The sequence below is a fragment of the Talpa europaea genome (genome assembly GCF_964194135.1).
Source record: "Talpa europaea genome assembly, chromosome: 6".
NCBI lineage: Eukaryota > Metazoa > Chordata > Mammalia > Eulipotyphla > Talpidae > Talpa > Talpa europaea.
In genome coordinates, this window is record NC_140072.1 from 18,755,171 (window position 1) to 18,775,940 (window position 20,770).

At 39.3% G+C, this 20,770-nt stretch overlaps 1 protein-coding gene across 25 annotated transcripts in view; it reads left to right on the top strand.

Annotated features, from left to right (window-relative positions):
• The window catches only part of LTBP1 (latent transforming growth factor beta binding protein 1), a gene marked incomplete at both ends in the record, with an annotated part of 334,198 nt that overhangs the window by 213,485 nt on the left and 99,943 nt on the right, over positions 1–20,770 (top strand). For 9 of the 25 annotated variants that reach the window (XM_084234397.1, XM_084234388.1, XM_084234395.1 and 6 more), the window contains 6 exons: positions 3,258–3,380; positions 10,662–10,829; positions 13,366–13,434; positions 15,564–15,586; positions 17,629–17,728; positions 18,195–18,293. In XM_084234397.1, the coding sequence (XP_084090523.1) occupies positions 3,258–3,380; positions 10,662–10,829; positions 13,366–13,434; positions 15,564–15,586; positions 17,629–17,728; positions 18,195–18,293 (582 nt within the window). Of the gene's footprint in view, positions 1–3,257; positions 3,381–10,661; positions 10,830–13,206; positions 13,435–15,563; positions 15,587–17,628; positions 17,729–18,194; positions 18,294–20,770 lie in introns of all 25 variants that reach the window. The other 16 variants (XM_084234386.1, XM_084234387.1, XM_084234407.1 and 13 more) reach the window with 5 other exon arrangements.

The following is a 20,770-nucleotide window of genomic DNA, read 5'->3' on the forward strand; positions in this document are numbered from 1 at the left end:
ATGTTTAAATTCTGGTATTTATATTTTAGACAATATAATAAAAAATAGATTGAGGCAATTGAGGGAAACAAGTTTTTCTGGAGGCTGTGAGTGTACGTCACAAAGGAAGGTCCTTGGTTCTGGGTTCCTGGGGCCAAAATAGGGGTACTGGTGCCACAAGCTGATTAGAATAGAGGTAGTAGGAAAAGCTGAAATGTTACATGATCCTTCATCATAGGTTTTTCTTCTATTCATTCCTGTCTGAACTCATAGTTTTTTTATTTAGTTTATCACCACAAGGTGGTGATACCTTGTCTTGCCTTTCCATGCCATTGTGGTTGAGGCAGTGGTGGCTGTTACAGAACATCAGACAGGGGCACTGGAAGGGGATACGAGGAATGATTATAAATCAGGCGTTCAGGCTTTGTTGTAGGCGGGGGGAGCCCTCCACTTTAATCTTGTAGCCAACAGTGAGACTGGGATGATACTGCCCCAGAATCTTGCAGACAAATGAAAATTCTGGGTCCCAAATGGTCACCTTGGAATGTGTAGTGTTTGTTGCACCCCATGGACAGGGGGTCCAGGCTACTCAGAGCAAGAGGAAGGCAAATAATCATGGTGTGACATGAGGGGAAACAGAAGAGTAGAGATTTTGTCCAGCCCTTTTAACCACAACTGGCTGGTTACCCAAACTTGAGGTTTAAGTTGGAATACATCATAGGAGCTACACTTGTACCGTGGAAGCCCCAACCGGACTTGGCTTTCTTCCTGGGCCTTCATGGTGGTTTTCTGAAAGGAGAATGAATTATGGGGGATCATTTTCAATTACATGTTGTGCATAAATGAGTATCATGCAAAATAGACTCTCTGGTAGTATCGGCCCGTCAGGTGCTGGGCCAAATGCTGTGCCAGGTGTAATCTGGTTGTGCCACTTCCTGCTGGGTCCAGACTTGGAGGCAGTAGGATGTATACAACAAATAAATGTGTGAACTTGCCATTTCAGTGTCATTGAAAAGGTCCTATTTCATCACTGAAGTTAAATTTAAAAATGTATGTTGGATAAAATACCCATATACATATCTATGGCTGTTTCAAATATGAAATATAGGGTCTCCCTGGTAGCCTTGGGGTTAAGTCTCAGCGCTATCACTGTGATGGCTGAGTTTAATCCCCAGGCAGGGAGCTAACCCTCATGGTGCAGCAGACCTCTCCTGTCTCGCCTGCTGCTCCCCTTAGCAGTGTATTTCGGTAAATCTGCCTGTTCTGCTCCCCACTCTGTCTCTGGTGAATCCTTCTCACACCTCTGGTTGACACCCCAGTTACTCTATGCAAAAAAAAAAGAAATATAAGCAAATAATGACAGATGGAGGGCTGTGTTTGCTTTTGAATGTGATTCTGCTGGTAATGTTTTCCTAACATTGAGTTTCATTTTAAATTAGAAAATTATTTTAGGGTCCCTAGTAAGTTTTATTAGAATTAATGTTTGAAAGAAGTAAATATTATTTGAAAATGATGTATGAATAACCAAAGTTTGTTAACTATTAAGATACATAGGTCACACCCAAAAAATTTTTCACTTGTAACTTGTCACACTCTTCTTTTGATTTTTAACTACCCTCGCCAATGACTCTACAACCCTTATTTTTAAAATCCTGTTTAGAGCTTTCCTCTTTCAAATTGGGTTGATTTGCCCTTGAATCACTGTTTCAGTGCAGTCAGCTGCTTTAACAAAATGCCACCAACTGGGTTGCTTATAGATAATAGAAATGTGTCCTCACAGTTTGGAAGTGCGAGGTCAAGGCAGCAGTGTCCGCTCCTTCTGGTGACAGCCCCCTCCTGGTTGCACTCAACTCCAGACTGTCCTCATGTGGTCAGAGCACTAGTGGTCTCTCGAGTCTCTTTTATAAGCATGTGTGTTCCACCATCATGGCTTAAGCAGCTCTTAAAAGCCCCTTCCTATTACCGTCACCTTTTGGGGTTAGGATTTCAGCATATAAATTTAGGGGACATACAAACATTCAAACGGATGATTTTAAACCTCTATTTCCAGCCATGGTTTCCTCTTTAACTTCCTCCTGAATCCTCTGATGCTGCTAGATATTCACACTCAAATATCCCAGCGTGACCTTCATGTGTAAAAGGAATCTCATCTGCCTCTTTCCTCCACAGAACTTTCCACAAAGCCAACAAGGTCTCCTCTTTTCTCAGAGGACAAGCCTCCTGGGCATCTTTGACTTTCTTCTTTTCCATGCCATGTGGTGCTTGCCAGTCATACACCACGCATAGTCTTTCGTTCTTATAAAAATTTTGAAAATCCATCTTCCTTCCTGATTATGCTCACTGTCACCTGCCTGGCTTGCCCCCAGCCTGGTGCTCGGGGGACTCCTTCTGTGATCAACACTTAAACCTCTGCTCACCCAGCCATGTGCTGGCCAGATGAATCCCCTGGAGCCTGCCTTTGATGATGTCTTCCTCCTGCTCAGAAACATTTAGTGTAGCTCCCTGTTCTCAATCAAATTGATTCTAAATCTGGCCCTGGCTTTAAGCAGCTCTTTTTCCAGCTATTTACCTTTCCGAAACCTCTTTTGCAGCCAACAGCTTGACTCACAGTTTCCTGAGTCCCCTTCCCTTCTCCATCCCTGTACTCGTGTTCCTGCTTCACCCTCATAGATCATTCCCTCCTCGCCTCCCCATCCATCGACTCCTCCCGAACTTCAACGCCCGATGAAGTCATCATCTGCTCGGCGTCTGCCATCTCCTCTACCTTCAGTTCCCTCCAGAGGCTCTTACTGTCTCTATAGCTGATTTAATCATTTGCCTTCTTCAAGTTTATGGCATTTCTTCCAACTGTGATAACTTGAACCGATTTTCACATCTTGCATGTTATACATCACTGTGTGTCCAACAAGTGTCCTTGGAACAAAGTCTTTACCTTATCAAAATGTTCTGCACCCAGCATACACGAGCACTAAAATGTAAGCTCTGTGAAGGCCACACATCTTGTCAGTTTTGTTTAGTAGTAAATACAAGTACCTAGAATGGAACACAACAACCAGGTACATGTTAGATGAATAATAAATGCTTGTTATGTAAATTGTAGATGTTCAATAAATGTTGCTTTCAAGTCATTCATACCTATTGTGTTAAAAGCTTCTAGCATCCTTTATTTTTTATCATTAAAGGATTGTTACAGTGAAAAAGAAAGTGAATGCAGTTTTTAGCTAGACTGTTTAACAGGGCTTGATGTTTCCTTCTAAAAGAATTGTGTTTTCCTGCAGATATTAATGAATGCCAGTTACAGGGCGTGTGCCCGAATGGTGAGTGTTTGAATACCATGGGCAGCTACAGATGTACCTGCAAAATGGGATTTGGCCCAGATCCTACCTTTTCAAGTTGTGTTCGTGAGTAATTACCTTTTACTTCTATTTTGGACCACTTTTTTTTTTTTTTTGAAGGTGGGGTTTGAAGTGGGATCCAGAGGAGAGGAAGGAATTTATACAAAAGAAGGGAGATCTACTCAGAGGTCAACTGAGTATTGTAAACATGCAGGACAACCTCATTAATCAAAATGACAAGAGGAAAGAGGCCAGCCTGATAGACTAAAATAAATCTATACAACAGAACCTTCTCCAAAATGCATTTTTATTGTGTTCAGAAAAATATAACAGCCAAGACTTAAGGTGTAGAGAACAAACCACCCTGGAAATAAACTTTGATGAAAAGAAAAGAGTTAAGTTAAAATGAGCATACCTGGGAAATAGAAAGTTTTCCTTTGAGTATTTTAAGCATTATTTAGACTTAATTAAACTCTGCCTTAAGCTTCTGTCTTTAATTAGTTCAAATTCTGAGTCACTGGTGTCTAAGCTTCACTGTACTTTCTAAGTTGGAAGATTTTGGTAAATAGTTACCAAGGCCTTGCTGTTCAGATTTTCTATTCATTTCTCATGTCAAATACTCTATTTTGTTGTCTACCAAACATTTGTCTACCAGAATTCCCCCAGATTTATTCTCTTTTTGCCTTAAAAATGTTGTCTCTAAGAATTTTTTCTTGTACCTACCTGATAGGAGTAAAAATTCTCCAACAAGCCACATGTCCTCATATTGGTTCTGAAAATAAGTTTTATCAGAGACTATTTGCCCAAAAAAACCTAATCTAGTATAATCAGTGCCAACCACCAGATGATTAGAGTTAGATGTGCATTAAATACAAGGTATTCAGATGCAAAGTTTTTAAAGTTTGCCTTATTTTTAAGATACTTGTGTCCATTATTATTATTTTTAAAATTTTTTTCTTTTTGCATATAAGAACTGGGGTACAGGCCAGAGGCATGAGGGGTGAGAGGATTCACGAGAGACAGAGTGGGGAACAGAACAGGCAGACTGACTGAAATACACTGCTGAGGGGAACAGCGGGCAAGACAGGAGAGGTCTGCCGCGCCATGTAGGTTAACTCTCTGGCTGGGATCAAACTCAGACAGTAGCTGTGATAGTGCTGAGACTTACCTGTAGGCCACCAGAGAGGGCCCATGTGTTCATTATTATTAAGTAAGTAAACACTGCAGGTTTTTCAGTCCATATACAGTTAAAGTTTAAAAATGTTAATGCATAGCAGAAAGCTGTCAGGATTGTTTTAAGAGCAGGTCTGTATATTTCTGTTCTAGTAGGTTTCAGTTTTATTTTTTATTATTTTTTAAGGTGGCTTTGCATCCTTCTGTTACCAAGTTTTAATCATTTGGTCAAGACATGTTCTAGATAGAGATACCTTCATTCACTTTTAACTGTCTTCTCTAACTTTGTGCCCTAAGCTGAGAGGCATAGACATGATGAAATAAAAACAAATGTGCAAAATAAAAAAATAATGGTCTCATTTAATACTTTGAGGTGAGTTTATTGAGTCTTTTGGAATATCGTCACTAGTTACTATTTTACTTTAAAAACACTCTAATGTGGATTAGGAAATTTTGTACATAAATTCTTTTTTTTTTTTTTTTTCAGTTTTCTTGCACAGACAGTTCTGATCATGAAGCAGACAGACAATTATAGGTCTTTTTTGGCAGGTGGTAAAATTACACTGTAAAATTATGTTTGCATGCAAGGTATGTTTGAGAACTTGAGCAAGGATTTAGAAATTTCAGTCCAAAAATCACATTGTTGACAATATCCAGATAATTTAGGCATAATTTCTGGCTGATTTGAATGAGTATTTTAGATAGTTTTATAATTTAAGTGTAAAAGATTTCCCAGAGTTTGGATATAGAACTTGTTATGTAATTTTTTTTCCATTAAAGATTTGATTTGTAGTCTAGTGAAAATTACTCCATGGAAGGTTGCAGATTAGGTAAACTTGGAGAACTGGTCTCAAAGCATTTTATTAAACTTTGTCTAGATCAGATGCCTAGAGTTAAGGGCAGACATCCAGGTTTTAATAAGATTGTCAAAATCTGCCAATGAGATATTTGAAACACATACACATTTGCTAAGCATTTATTTCTCTGTCATTGCCCAAATAATGCTGAGCTTATTAAACAACCATCCATTCTTATTTGAAAAATAAATAATTCCATTTTGTGGTTCAGTTACAACAGCTGAAATGATATTAAGAGATGTTTGTTGCTAGTTAAATATTCCAGTTTAGAGTTTGGAGTTACAACCTGGCCCCTATGCCAGTGTTGAGCGGGCAGAATTTATTTCTCTCCTCTCAGTTACCACATGTCACATCACAGAGAGATGTTGTGTTCCTTCAGGATTTGTGACTTGGATCAGGCTTTTCTGGTCTGTTGTTAAATGATACATTATTGAAGAAATCAATGGGGAAAGTCTGAAGACATCCCCTGAGAATCAGGAAAGAGGGGCGTGTTCATAGAGTAAGGAATAACATGTTGGCAAGATGGTGGTGCCCTCGCTCTTCATGGCGAAGTAGTCGTAGACTGCAGTTCACACACGCATGTGCAAGTGCAGACACGCAAACACAGAGCAAATTTGTTTCACATTTGGAATGTACTTGAGAGCTAGAAAAGCAGTCATGGATAGAGCTTGCATGCTGATGGAGACTGATGCTGTTGCTCAGGCCAGTGTGAATTTAGGGCATATCCAGTCCTTAAAAGGCGTGGCTCACTCTGTGAACCCAAAGGAATGCACTTGGCAACAGCTGAGTCACAATGGGATGTTCTCCCTGATCTCCAGTGCGCTGAGGTGAATACCCTCAGAATTCCTTGACTCCAGCCAAAGTTTGCATCCATTAACGCTTTTCTTTCCTTGCTTGCGCTCTGTCCTTGACTTAATGATGCCAGAAGAAGCAAAAGAGGAGGATTCTGGTCCTTACTGCCTCAGACCTCTGTGTCTGTGGCCTGTCAGTGGATGCAGCATTCTAGAGTCTTGCTCTAAGCTATCTATGAGGAAAGGTGAAGTTTCAGGACTTGTTGGATCAAATGCAGGAAAAGTATAATAATCTTTGCAATTGAAGTAGTGTGAGCTGCAGTTAATTTTCTCCAGGAATTCAAGAGCTCCAGGACGATTATTCCCAGGTTCAACTTTGCCTCGGCCATCTCCATTGGTCTCCAAGAAAGTCATTTAAATCTTTATAACTTACCCTCTTCTATTCCCCCTACCTCTTCTGTGGCCATCTCAGCTTAGGGCCCTAGCTTTCCTTGGTTAGTGTCCTCAAAGCATCCTGGCCTGGAGGTTAGAGGCACATTTGTACTCCCAGATAATAACTGCAGTAACAAAACCCATGACAGTGATGGAATAATCTTTATTGTACTCTTAATAGGTACAGGCACTGTGATCAGCACTTGGAGTATTTCTATGAGGTTTGTTCTCTTATTTCCCTTATTTTAGAAATGAGGAAATAGAGGCTCAGAGAGATGAAAGATTGTTTCTCAAGTCACAGTCTGTAAGTGGTAGAGCCCAGTTTTAAAACTGATCTGTCTTCCTCTGTAAGTCAAGCCTTTAATCAGAAGGAAGATAATAATGGTCAGAATAGACAGAAGCAAATCATTCATTTAAGGAGAGCTGCTATTTAGTCTATAGAAAAGATCGGCTGACTCTGCAGTGGCACTAGAATTGCCGCTGCTTTTATATTGGGTCACCCAAAATTTATTTTTAATAGCCCATTTCCCAAAATAAAAGTGATTCTTACCTACCTGGGAGAGTTGCCACTCAGACTCCTTATTATGCCTTTTTTTACCCCGCTTCCACATGCATTTCAACACTCACACTAGGGTGTTTAATGAAATAAATGGAATTGTATGCATTTAAGGAGAGCTGCTATCATCATATCATTTGAAATGATGTCCAAAAAACCCCAGGAAATTTAGGATTAAAATAAGGACAGTTTTAAAGGACACACCTCTTGGAAACCTAGGACTTAATTCAGTAATTTTTGCACCACATAGTTGTAGATTAAAAAAAAAAAAAGAATCATGGCAGTCTCAGTAAAATTGAGTTTGTAGCGATCTTTCAATGGCTCTCTTGTTTTCCTCCCCATTTTTTAAGAAACAATTTTTATTAGTTGCTTATGCGCAGTTGCCAGGAAAGTTTTATATATATACATATTTTTGGTAAGATTTATTTTTATACAAGAACTGATGTATGGCCAGAGGTGCAGGAGAGTGAGAGGATTCACCAGAGACAGAGTGGAGAGCAGAACAGGCAGATGTACTGAAATACACTGTTCAGGGGAGCATCTGGCAAGACAGGAGAGGTCGCCTGTGCCATGTAGGTCACCTCCCGGGCTGGGATTGAACTCGGCCTGCAGTGGCTGCTGATAGCTTTGTAGTGCACCACCAGGGAGGCCCTGAAAGTTACTCAGTTAGAATATAGTCTTGCATGTTTGACTCATCAACAGTTGACTTATTGATGACTCTATAAGCTGACGATTCTCTTGCTTCCACAAACACACCCCCACTTGAAGTGCTTTGGAAGCTGTCATGGAAAAAACTCACCAGTACTCCAGATGCTGCATCTAACATCTAGGTTAGAAAATGATGGGGGGTACAAACTCCTACACAACAGATCCTTTAGGAAAGAATGTTGAGGAAGTCATAGTTTGCTAGGTTTCTCTCTATAATCTTCAGATGGTAGCATGCCTAAAATGTTACTTTTTTGGTGTACCGTGCTTGAGATTTCAATAATCAGAGACTCACTTTAATTAATAAGCATTTTTTAGAATTGTCTGTCTGTCTCTCTCTCTCTCTCTCTCACTCACACACACACACACAAACACACACACACATATTAATTCCTTAAAATAGTGCATTGCTGATTGGGAGTTTTGCCTGTGAGCATGTATGATAGATTGCTTCAAAGGGGAGTGCCTGGGTGTGGGAGCAGGGTAAGTTTCACAGGGCTGGAGTGTAGGATGGTATCAGTATCCTGAATATATCAGGGAGGTGGGTGCAAGGAAGTGAGTGTGGAGGAGTGAATGGAAGAGACCCAGGATCCTGGGGATCCAGACCTCCCAAAATACAAATAACAATATAAGCCAGTGTTACCTCAATTAAAAAAAATAACCACCTGTACACACACACACACACACACACACACACACTATCTCTCTCTCACTCTTATATAAATGCAGTGTGAGTGATGTTCAATCATTTCCAGGACTTATTTATCCCTTTGGGAGTAATAACCATGCCCTTAACTTTTCTTGTACATGTGCCCTGTGACCTTTGGTCTTTCATAGTTTATTTGCAAGGGCTCCAGAAAGGAAGTAGGAAAACAAAGAGGAAAAGTCTCAAACGTCTTCCTCTTACCACTTTTTTAGCAATTCTGAGCAAAATTAGTGTAGACATACCATGTAAATTTTGAAGATTTAGGAAAGTGTCCTCTGTTATCCTCAAGATCCTGACCCTCTTCTCCAGTTCTGTAGTATTTTTTACATTTTACCTTTTTTACATTGTTGAATTTCTACCACTGAGCTGCAATGAAGTTGGGTACAAATAGCCTGAAGAGGTTGAAAATACCTGTTGTTTCTTATCAGTGACTGACATGTACTTTGTGTCTACTCTATGCCAAATTAATAACTATAAGAAAGTGAAAATCAAAATCAACAAAAATCTATGAACCAGAGACACTTTGGGGTGGGTGGGTGGAGGGAGGGGAGGGATTGGGGTCAAAATGGGGGGGTTGAAATTGTATGGGGAATATAAAAATAAAATTTATTATTAAAAAAAAAAGTTAGCACAGGGTCGTGAGGAAGTTAGATGTGGAACAGGCGATATACTGACCTATTCCGTATTCTCTCTAGAGATACCAAACCAGCAGAGGGGGTGTCTGTGGAGGGAGTGAGGGATAGGGGTGGAGAGAAAGAAGGAGGGAAGAAGAGAGGAAGAGATAAGCTTTAAGGATTTGGCTAACATGATTGGGAGGCTGACAAGTCCAGGATCTGATTCCAAGGCAGTCTGCTGGGAAAACTTCCTTCCTTGCAGGAGATCATTCTTTTTTCCTCTTAAAACTGTAAACTCTTTGGATGAACCCACCCACTTTCTGGAGCATGATCTGCTTTACTCAAAGTCTGCTAAAATTAGCCATCACAGCCAAAGTGATGTCCCCAGGTTCTGCTGACAAGCGGTAGATACACCAGTGAACCCAGGTCTCCGCCTCCAGCATCCTTTGCACCTTTCACTGGGATAGCACCTTACTTCATTTGGTTGTTCTATAGTGTCTAGAAGAGCTGTCAGTCTGTTGGAAAGAGTGAAAATTCACATTTGAACCAAAAGGGTAGGGAGGAGAGTGGATTTGGAAGCATAGGTGCTGGAGGAATTGAATCGGGGAAACGCTAATTGGGGCAGCATTTGTAGAGTGACACAGTCGGGCAGAGCTTGGACTGGCATGGGACTTTGAAGGGAAAGAGACCACCAGATGTGCCTGCTCAGCAGTTTGGACTTGGCTTGGACCTGAGTCAGTGGCGCATATTCCTTCCATGTTTCCTTTGGAAAGTGGACCTCTTGAAGGCAGGGCTGTACCTAACTTACCCTCTCATTCGCCTATGCAGTCTTATGTATTAAACTTATTTCAGAATAAATAGGCTGCAGCAGATATGGCATCCATCAGGAGGGATGCCTTTGCAGTGGTTTCCTGAGGGCCTGAGCAGTGTCTTCTCCTCTGGGTGCTGTCTTGATGCACCTTGTGTGTCACTGCAGGTTGGGGGCCTCTCATTTGCTCATCACCGACCCAGGGAGACCTGATGTGACTCTGTCAGAGTCAGAAGAGCAACTGGTAGCTTGCAGTATTGACTCTATTCAGTTTTTAATTTTGTTTTTAATTTTGTTCTATTCAGTTTAATTTTGTTTGTTACCCTTTTTCACCACATTCTGCCCTAGAACTCTTTCTTCTGGCTAAATATAAGGAAACAAAAACAGGTTGTGATTTTGACAATCAATGACCAGGTTTATTTGGGGAGGTAGATTTTGGCTGAAATTGTTTTTCTCACTTATGCGCACACCCCTGATTTCTTGATTGTTAAGAGACCAGGCAGGGACAGGGACAGTTAGTGCCCTGCCTCTGAAGCCCATTTGAAAAACAGACTCCTCCATCATGAAAGGCGATGCCCTAGATCTTGACAGATTTATTCTGAAGTGTAATTTCTAATCCATACTGTACATTCATTTTACTATTACATGAAAAGTCGATCTGGTTTTTGTTGGTTGATGCCAGGCTTTATTATCTTTCTGCTTCAGCGGATACCCCTGTGGTCTCTGAAGAAAAGGGGCCCTGTTACCGACTGGTCAGTTCCGGAAGGCAGTGTATGCACCCTCTGTCTGTTCATCTCACCAAGCAGCTCTGCTGTTGTAGTGTGGGCAAGGCCTGGGGCCCACACTGTGAGAAATGTCCCCTTCCAGGCACAGGTAAGACAAGCTCACTTACATTTCCAGCCACACGAGCACATGGCACGGCTTGATCACCTGGTCACTCTGCACTTACTGTAACTAGACCTTGTGTGGGTCGACTCAGTTTATTCCTTTATTGAACATATGCTTGTGCTTAATTTCTCCAGTTGGAAATGGAGGGAATTATATTTATGACTATAATTAGGCTATGAAGTTCTCTTGAGAAATTTGAGGGAAAGCTGAGTAAGAAGTTGATTATTTTTCATTTGGTATTAATTGCTTAATGCCCTGAAAGAGTGAACTTATGTATATGCCTTACTTCTTTCAAGGAGTCACCAACTTCTCTAGCAGGGCCAAGTAGAGTTAAATGGGGGAGAAGGAAACATACCCTGCAAATATTGGGGCTTGCTATTATCAAAGAAGTGGCCCACTTTGGCTGGCATGGGGTGGGTGTGTAAAAGTCTACTCATTTGTTTCTTTGATAAATACTTCCCACTAGGGAAGTGCCATTTAATGTGTTAGATCTGTAATTAACAACTGCAGCTGTCACTTTAAGTATATATTTAAATATCTGATCTACCTTTGTTGGTAGATAGGATCAGAAATAACTGGTAAAGCAGAGGATGGTGTAATGTTGATGGTATATTGGTAGTCTAGATTTTTTAGAAGTTTACAGAGGGCCCTAGTGTCCTCCTGTGGGATCTTATCCATTCATTAAAAAAAAAATTTTTGATTACATTATCAACATTTCTCTTTAAGTTCAAGGTTAATAATCCTTCCATGAGGCATAAATCAAGATGGTAAATATAACACAGGAGATTCCTCCACCAGATAAAATCATTAAGTTAAAAAGTAATACTAAATATTGATACTTTGCACTTAACCCTTTCTTGGTTATTGTGATTTTCATTAAAATTTTTTCATTAATACTTCAAATATCAGCCAGAACAACATGTTTTTTTTTTTTTTCTGGAACTATCTGTTCTTTCAAGTAAAAATTGTGTTTCATAGTAAAATGTTGAAGAATGGGCTTCCACTGTGGAATGTTTGGCCCTTAGAAAAATAGTATATTAGTTAGCATGCTTTAAAGAGTATGTTAGAGTTTCCTTTTTATTGAGAATTAATTTTAGATCCAGAACATTTAATAGGATATCACCTATTCAGTGAAAGTGAGACATGACTTATTTCACTTTCAGTTTTAACAGTAGAAATAAAAATGCTGGCCATCAGCACCTTGGTGCCTGCCTTTGGTGACGTGCCTTCAACACCAACGCCAAAGGGACTAGGTGGATTTTCCCTCTTAATGCCATGCATTGCCTTGCTGCCCTTGTCTTTCCCTTTGCTTGCTCCAGGGGGGGTGTGCAATGGAGGTTGACAAATCACCTGAGTCCAATTTCTGTTTTGTTTTGATTTCTTTTTATGCATGCAAAACCACTTTCCTGGTAAGGACAGCATACAGGGCACAGAAAATCCCCTTGTCCTTTGGATAATGAAACCAGCTGCTCAGGGTCAGACTGTGCCCACTGGCCATTCCTTTCCTTGAAAATAACTGCATTCTGACTTGGCGTTGCAATTTTCCTTGATTTCTCGCCCTCTTTAGCATGTCTTGACTTTGCTGGATTGCTTCTCATTACCCTGAGAATCTCACCTCACAATCAATTCCCCTTCCCAGTTCTTCCTAACTGACCTTTTTCTGTCAGCGGAGAAATTCCGTTCTGGCAGAGTCCTTTGGGTTCACCAACCAGAAACAAGCTGTGAAGATTTCAGCATCTCATTTCCCTGAATAGTGATTTCTCTTTTATAACTTTATTACTTGTCATCTGACTTAGACATTACTAATTTCCTTGTTAAAAGCTAATAAAACTCTATACTAAAGCAGCAAGAAAAGAAGAAAGCCTGATTTTTGCTGCTGTGGCAGTGCCCCCTCCCCCATGAGATATATATAAGAAATATAGTATCTTCTCTGTAAAAGTCTAATATATAACAAATGAAAAAAATTATTGGAAGGAAATACCTCAGAATATATAACTGCCTATTTGGGGGCTGAAAGTAAATATATTACATAACTTCTATACATAATATAAAGTATGATTATATGGTATCTCTTAGTTCATTGTTTTTATATATATGATATATAAAATGTATGATCTATATAAAATTCTGATTGGGTAGGATAAAAGTTAGCAGGTAGAAATTGTTTAGTAAAAGAAATGTTTTTTTTTCTGTAAATATGCAAGTTTAACAGAAATTCAAGCATTTTGCATCTGTTTTTGAAGTTTTTAAATGTAACTATATTAGCGATGATTTATTAAGACATATTCATCATGATATTTTCCTCTGTATAAGTTTGCACTTTTAGATTTTTAAAAGGAATATTTTCCCATCCCAAATCTAGCTGCTTTTAAGGAAATCTGTCCTGGTGGAATGGGTTATACGGTTTCTGGCGTTCATAGACGCAGGCCAATCCATCACCATGTAGGTAAAGGACCTGTATTTGTCAAGCCAAAGAACACTCAACCTGTTGCTAAAAGTACTCATCCTCCACCTCTCCCAGCCAAGGAAGAGCCGGTGGAGGCCCTGACTATCTCCCGGGAACACGGGCCAGGAGTGGCGGAGCCAGAAGGTGAGAGGGGAAGTGGATTGTGACCTTAGTCATCTGTCTCTGTGTCTTTGGTTTGCTTTCGCTGTTCACACCCTTCTAGAAATAGAGGCTTTCAGCCTTGACATTACTGACATTTCAGAGTGGATAATTCCTTGGTGTGGAGGAGGCCGCTTTATCTATTGGAGGATGTTTAGAATCATCTAGATGCCAGTAGCACTCTCTTCTCTCCAGTTGTTAAACCCAAAATGTGTCCAGACATAGCCAAATGGCCCCTGGGATGGAAGGGGCAAAATCACTCCCATCAGGAGTGAAAAATCATTTTACTCTTGCATCAGAGTAAAGTGGACCTAGTAGGAAACAGTGGCCCAGGGTTATCTTAGGATGTTGTCTTGATCTTTGAGGACTCTTTTTTTCTTGGTGTTTATTCTTGGAGGGTGATTAATATCCTTCAGGGAATAGCCCAGATTCCTCTCTGCATCTAGAGGAGCATTTAATGAATACATATTTACTTTATAAAGTGGAATGCGTGCTTGAAAGGTTAAAAAATCAATGACCTTCCATGAAAGAGTCCAGCAGGCAGTCAGGGGAAGGAGAGGTGATGCAAAGGGAGATAGGAGCACACTGACGGGATTTGTAGGTCACCTCGTGTAGTTCTTGATTCACATTTTGAGAAACTGACTTCAAGAAGCAGAACTTGCCTGATGTCCTGCAGAGAGAATGTGGCTGGATTAAGGAACACGTTTTTCCGAGCAAGTGGTGGGAATGCAGAGACAGTGACTGACTGTTCCTCCAGCATTTGACAGAGAATTACCTCTTTGTCTCATCATATAAACCACATATCAAGACTTGGAGTATTTTTGTTCCTGTGAAACTTTTCTACCTGGATTGGTGGACCAAAAGTCTGAGATTTGTATGGAATATGTATTTGCTCTAATGATGTTCCCAAGGGCTTTTCACAGTAGATTTTTAGGTCACAATTCTCTTTATGGAATTTGTGAAGGGGAAAAAGGTGCCCACCTGAGGAGTGGCGAGCAAGCTGGCAAGGTCTCCTTCCTGGTAAGGAGGTCTTTGTTCAGAACCTCGAGCCTTTGTGTGTTCCTGCCTGGTTCACTCCATTCTTTGACTTGCTTTACCTTTTCTCCAGTCAGGCAGAGCAGGTGGGACAGTAAGTGGTCTTGAGCAGTTTGCTTCTGTCCACTTGGGGTGTCATGGCCAGATGTTCGCAGCTATGTAGCCTCTGCACAGGCAGGAGGAAATGGACTCATGTCCAGATTCTGCCTCCAAAGTTTCTTGGTGGTGAGTTAGACAGGATTGGTGGTTAACTGCCTTTTCCACTATAGGAATATTTCAGCAGTGGCTATTATTTATCCGGCATCCTAGTTGTTTTCAGGTGTGAATGTATCTACCAAACTTGCGTACTCATGTTTGTGGAGACAGTGGCTCAAGAGAAAAAGCATAATGAATATTGACTTAAGACTTGAGAACTAATACTCAGGACTAATTTATGAAAAGCAAGTCTTTTAAAAATGCAAAAGCATCACCACCTCTATCCCATAATAATGTTCACGACTGTGTGATGCTGTTTTTTCAACATGTTGATATCAAACTCAAACTGGACTTTATTGACCTGGGATGATTTTCATGAGCCACTTAGCATGTCTTCCCGAAAATACAGAGCACGTAGGCCATCAAGGCTGTGATGCCCATGCTTATGTGTCTCACTGAAATAAGTGGCATCCTTTTTAAAACATCAATGTCAAAGTATTTTAAACAATATTATGTTCAGGGTAAGTATATGACTAGTTAATGAAAATGTTTTCTTATGGGAGTTCCACAAAATTGAGATGCATCATAATAGAATGTACCTGGAAGTGTTGTCTCCTTTAACACTTTTAGGTAATGGGAATTTGAAAACAACATCCCATCTGCCCCATGAACTCCTGTGGTTATGGATTGACATAGCACAGAGAGCTTTCCCTTTTCAGTCATATGTAAGCTTTTCCAAAATAGTAAATCACTGTAATTCTGTATGTGATTTTCCTTGGTTCTTACTCCATTTGAAGAGATACTGGATTTTTATTGCTTAAAAAATGAAATATTATTTAATGAATTGAATTGCATTAATGTCCTTTTCTCTTTTCTGGTTTCAGTGGCAACTATACCACCTGAGAAGGTAATTTATTCATTGTTTGCAAGTTTTGTGCTCAAAGAATACAGAATAAAAGAAAGTAGAATTTTAGAGTAAAAGCACCCAACAAAGAAAGAGTGTTCTGTTTCTCTGGAGAGTGGAGTAGTTTGCACAGACTCGTAACTCCTGGGCAGCATTTCTAAACATCAGTGATATCAGTCCTTTGCAATTTTGTTGATTTTGAATTTAATTCTGGATGGTTCATCTAGAATTATCTAGATCATCTAGCATGTGAGTGGACTGGCCAACTCCCTGACAACCCCATCGTACTTCAGTTTGGTTATTTTCTATTTCTGATGGGGTTTGTGGTAATTCTCATTAAGAATCAGAAAGAGGGGCTTTTACTGCAATTTATTTGGAGAGGAGGCAGTGGGGAAATGCAGTCACAGTCTTCGTGGTCTTGACACCTTGCGCAGGGATCATAATAGTAAAGACTGATGAAGAGAAAACAGGACTGGGGAATTACTGTGAAAGGATATGGGTGAAGGGACAGCAAGAGGTCAGTTAGGAGAGCATGGGAGACCTAGAGAGGTCTTGGGCTGCTTTGGGAGGTTTGAAATACCAAACTGAAGTTGTAATTGTTGGAGAAATACTGGACCCTACTTGTCCAGTGGCATTGATTAGGAAGTTGGCTGCCCCGTGCTGATGTGTCTCTAAACCACAGGAGTGAATTAACTGCTCCTTGCACGCACCCACCATGAGTTGTAGGGAATGGGATGTGATTGAGACTGATTGAGATCATTTTTAATTGGTTATTGAAAGCTAGTCTCTTTTCTTCAGAAAAGGGATGGTGGGGGGATAGAACAAGTGGTCAGTATTTCTGAGAGATGACTCACAGCATTGTTATTGAAATAGGAAGAAGAAGCTTGAGAGACCAAGTAAATCCCAATAACCTGCATAAGAGTCTAGACTAGTATAGTGGGAGCTATGAATATGAAAAAGGATGAGCAAATATAAGGACTAGTGCAGGTGGGCAGGGCTTGAAATAAGAAACGTAAGAGGGGAGACTGCAAAGTGACTTTGAGTGGAATGGGTAACTCTATCATGACATTGACAGAAATGATGTTGAAATGAGAGTCTGGACAGTTTTGGAGCTAATGGATTGGATGTGTTTGTGGAATATCTAAATGGAGTTACCTGTAAGCCCTCAGCATTACGTTAGATCTAGCAGAAAAGGTGGTAATTAAAACGAATAGAGCAAAATAAAAGAAGACAGGCCAGTGGAGTGAGCTTTCTGGAAGGTGACAGTAATTCAGGCAAGAGAGGGAGCGTGTAGGGTAAGAGTGACCAGGTGACTTGAAGTGGTGTGAGCTCTCTGACCCCACGCTGTGGTGGGCGAGGCCACAGCTCTGGAAGTAGCCCCTGTGTTTAGTCTACGTGAGCCCAAAGGAGTGGAAACTGGGAGCTAAACTGTGGGTTACACACTTTCTTTGCTTGTGGGTCAGGGCATGGGACTGGACAACAGGACAAGTGAGGAAGTCCCTCGTGTTCCTTCAAGTCCCCATTTTCCTGTTCTGCTTGGTTACCGCTGTTGTGAGGGCTGGTGGTATAAAATTATTAGAAGTGAGGTGTGTGGCTTAAAGTGTTTTAATGTCTTGGGTGTTCTTTGCTATAACACATCTGCTGTATCCATTATTTAATCTGCAAAGCGTGGTTGGTCTTCTCACTAGCACAGAAACAAAGGTGAATGAGGTGATGTTTGAGTCCTCCTTTGGGGTTAGTTTTGCCTCATTCAGGCCAAACAAGGCATTTGTTTAAAGGGCATGAAGGGACAATTTGCTTTGGGCCTCTGGAGATGGGGGAGGGTTTGTGCACAGATTAGTTCTGCTGAGAAAACTGAAGTGCTTGCCATAGTAGTGACAAAGTAATAATTCATTTTTAAAAAATCCACATAATTACACATAATTGTCTAATATCCTGTGATGTTTTGTTGCCTAAGAGTATGATTAAATAAAAATTGCATCCTGTGGAAAACTGAAAACATTTCCTATTTCAATTTTCTCTTTTGTTCTAATACCACCATCCAGGAAATATCTTCATTGGATCAAGAGAGAACCAAACTTGAGCCCGGTCAACCCCAGCTCTCTCCAGGCATTTCAACTATTCATCTGCATCCACAATTTCCAGGTAGCTTATGTTGAACTGTGCTGTTTGATTAAAATAGATTTTTTTGTCTCTAATTTTAAAGTTTAATCATTGGAATTCACTAGTTAAATTAATTATGAAAACTTTGCTTACATTAATGTATTAGTATAACGTTAGTGTAAGTATGGTAGTATGAAGTATTACAATGATTAAGTTTTTCACTCTTTTCTGTGGTTCAGAGTATTACATATATTACTGGGACATTTCTGAGGGTCATTGTTTGATGGAAGGTCATTTTTCTTGACTCCTGAATTGCTCTCATATTTTTACTAAATGTTGAAACAAGTGGAGCAGATTAGTACCATGAGCTTTAGGGAACAATAAATTCTTAATCCCTGAGAGTAACTGTGATAAAACATTAGGCTACAATACGCTTTCATTTTGAAATGGAATTTCAATGCACATGACAAGCTTTCACTGTCTTTTTATTCTCTTCTTACTTGTACAGTAGTGATTGAAAAAACATCGCCACCCGTGCCTGTGGAAGTAGCTCCTGAAGTGTCAACCTCAAGTGCCAGCCAAGTGATCGCACCTACTCAAGTGACAGGTGGGTGCAGTACCTGTGCTATGGGGGTCCCCAGAGGAAACATGACAGGATTATATTATGTGTGGTTGTTTCATGGCAGGTTTTGTCATAATAGCAAAATTTGAAAGTAATATAAATATTGTTAAAAAGGAGGAATGTTTAAATTATGATACCCATGCCGTGGAATGTCACATGGCTATTAATGTTTTAAAAGAATATTTAATGTCATGAGATACAATTATAGAATATTTTAAAATACAGAACGCAATGTAAGGATTCCAGTTGTATTTTTTTAAATGTCTACAAACACAAAAAATACATCCAGTGTTTAGCACTTACCAGTAAATAGGATCCTGGATAATCTCTATGCTCTTCAATATTTATATTTTATATATTTTCAAAATTATCATATACATGTTATTTTAATCATTAGTAACAAATTATAAAAATGTATAATAATTTTGGAAACACATTAACAGTCTGAAAGAATATCCTTATTGTATAGTGACCTCTAATAAATCAGCAATAAAAATCCTATTAGAAAAAATGGGTTAATGATATAATCAGTTAACTCATAAGTAAAACAATAATAAGAGGCATGCAATAGGAAATTTCACCTTCTCTGGCAAAGTTCTACAAATTGAAATAAAATAATTCTTTTCAAATTAGTATTTAATTTTTATATTAGTGTGAAGTTGAAATTCTCATAACAGCGTCAAAAGGAGTATCGCTGGTTCAGCTTTTCTGGAAAGCACATGCTGACAGTATGCATGAAGAAATTTAGAAAAGTCTAGAACTTTGGACCCAGTGATCCTATGTCAAGATATCTAGTGTAAGAAAATAATATCCCCAAAGATTGTAATAATAACTATATAAATGAATACTTACTATAGCACTGAATATAATAAAGATAAAAATGACCTAAACATTTAACTGTGGGAAATAGATAATTATGTTACATCTATATTTTGGAATGTTATGCTGCCACCAACACAGAATTTTTGAGTTTTTATTAAGAGCTTTCAAAAAATGGTCACAAAATATTGTTAAATTCAAGATGAACTAAATATAAGTTGAAAGATAGACGCTAATATGCCATTTATATTAAAAGACAATACACTAAAAATGCATGAGAAATTCTAGAAGAAAATACACCAGTTATTAGCAGTGATTTTTTTTATAGTGGAATTAGAATGATTTTTGTGTTTTGTACATTCCACATATTCTAAGTGGAAAATACTTTCTTAATCTCACATAGAAACATCATGATGATTTAAGTTCATGATAACATTACAGGATAAGACTGGCACAATAGCAGGAGAAGCTAATAGAGTAGTTTGCACCCCCCATTAGAATATTGCCTCCTCAGAAATAATGTATGCATCATTTCAAATAAATGTGTTTGATATGTTAATGAGCTCCATGATGATCATTTCACAATGCATATATATATATCAAAACATCAAGTTGTATACCTTAATTATATACAATTCTTATGTAAAAATGAAACAACCCAGAACTTCATCAGAACTATGGGTTTAAAATCTTACATAGCTGAATCAAGGTAAACCAGGAAACTGTTGTTACAAAGCACCTGTGTCCCAAGGTGAAAGGCAGGTGACCATGTTGGGTACAGTCACATCATGTAGTCATGTCATGCCTCATGCAGTGATATCCTGAAGGGTTATTTGCGCCAGAGCAAGGGCCCTCCCCACAGATACTGCAAGTCTTCTCTTTGGTTTTACAGTAAATGTTCAGTAAAGGTATACAGAAATGTTAGCTAGTCTAAGTATTTCTGAGTGATATGTAAAATGATAGTGATATTAAAAAAAACAGCTCTGACTAATGTTGCTGTACTCCATTGTCAAATGTGTCTACCCACTTTTTTTTTTTTTTAACACATTTGGAGGAGACTGCTGTGCGCTGTAAGGCATAGTCATGGTCAGCAAGGATCTTCTCATAGTTTAACAAAACCTTAAAAAGACAAATTGCAGCAGTTACATTGCAATTCACTAGTTCTTTCAGTTACCCTATTTCTATTCTCCCATATGAAGACTCACTTTATTTTTGTGCCTTTTCAATAATGACTAACTTCAGTGAAAAGACCTCCTACAAACTAGCTTTGTAGAGGTTTAATTATGTTGGGCTCAATAAATGCATTTTTGTAATTTATGCAGCTGTGTGAGGAATAACAGATTAAAATTTCAACTGAACTACGAAACCGAAAAAAATGAAAGCCACGCTGTATGAAATGGTTAGAAGACAGCTTAATTTGAGTTTGGCAGAAACACAGGGCTAACATCTGCTATCACATGGTTGAAACACGAACATTTCCTTCCAGGAGACAAGTGACACCGAAATTCTATTTTCATACAGCATTTGAAGGTGTTCCCCCTTCCTATGGAAAAAGAATATTTCTGGAACAATCCATGAGGAGAAACATAATAGGTTTTTAATTAGAATAGTTTGCAACTTTGGAGCTCACTATGACCAGTAAT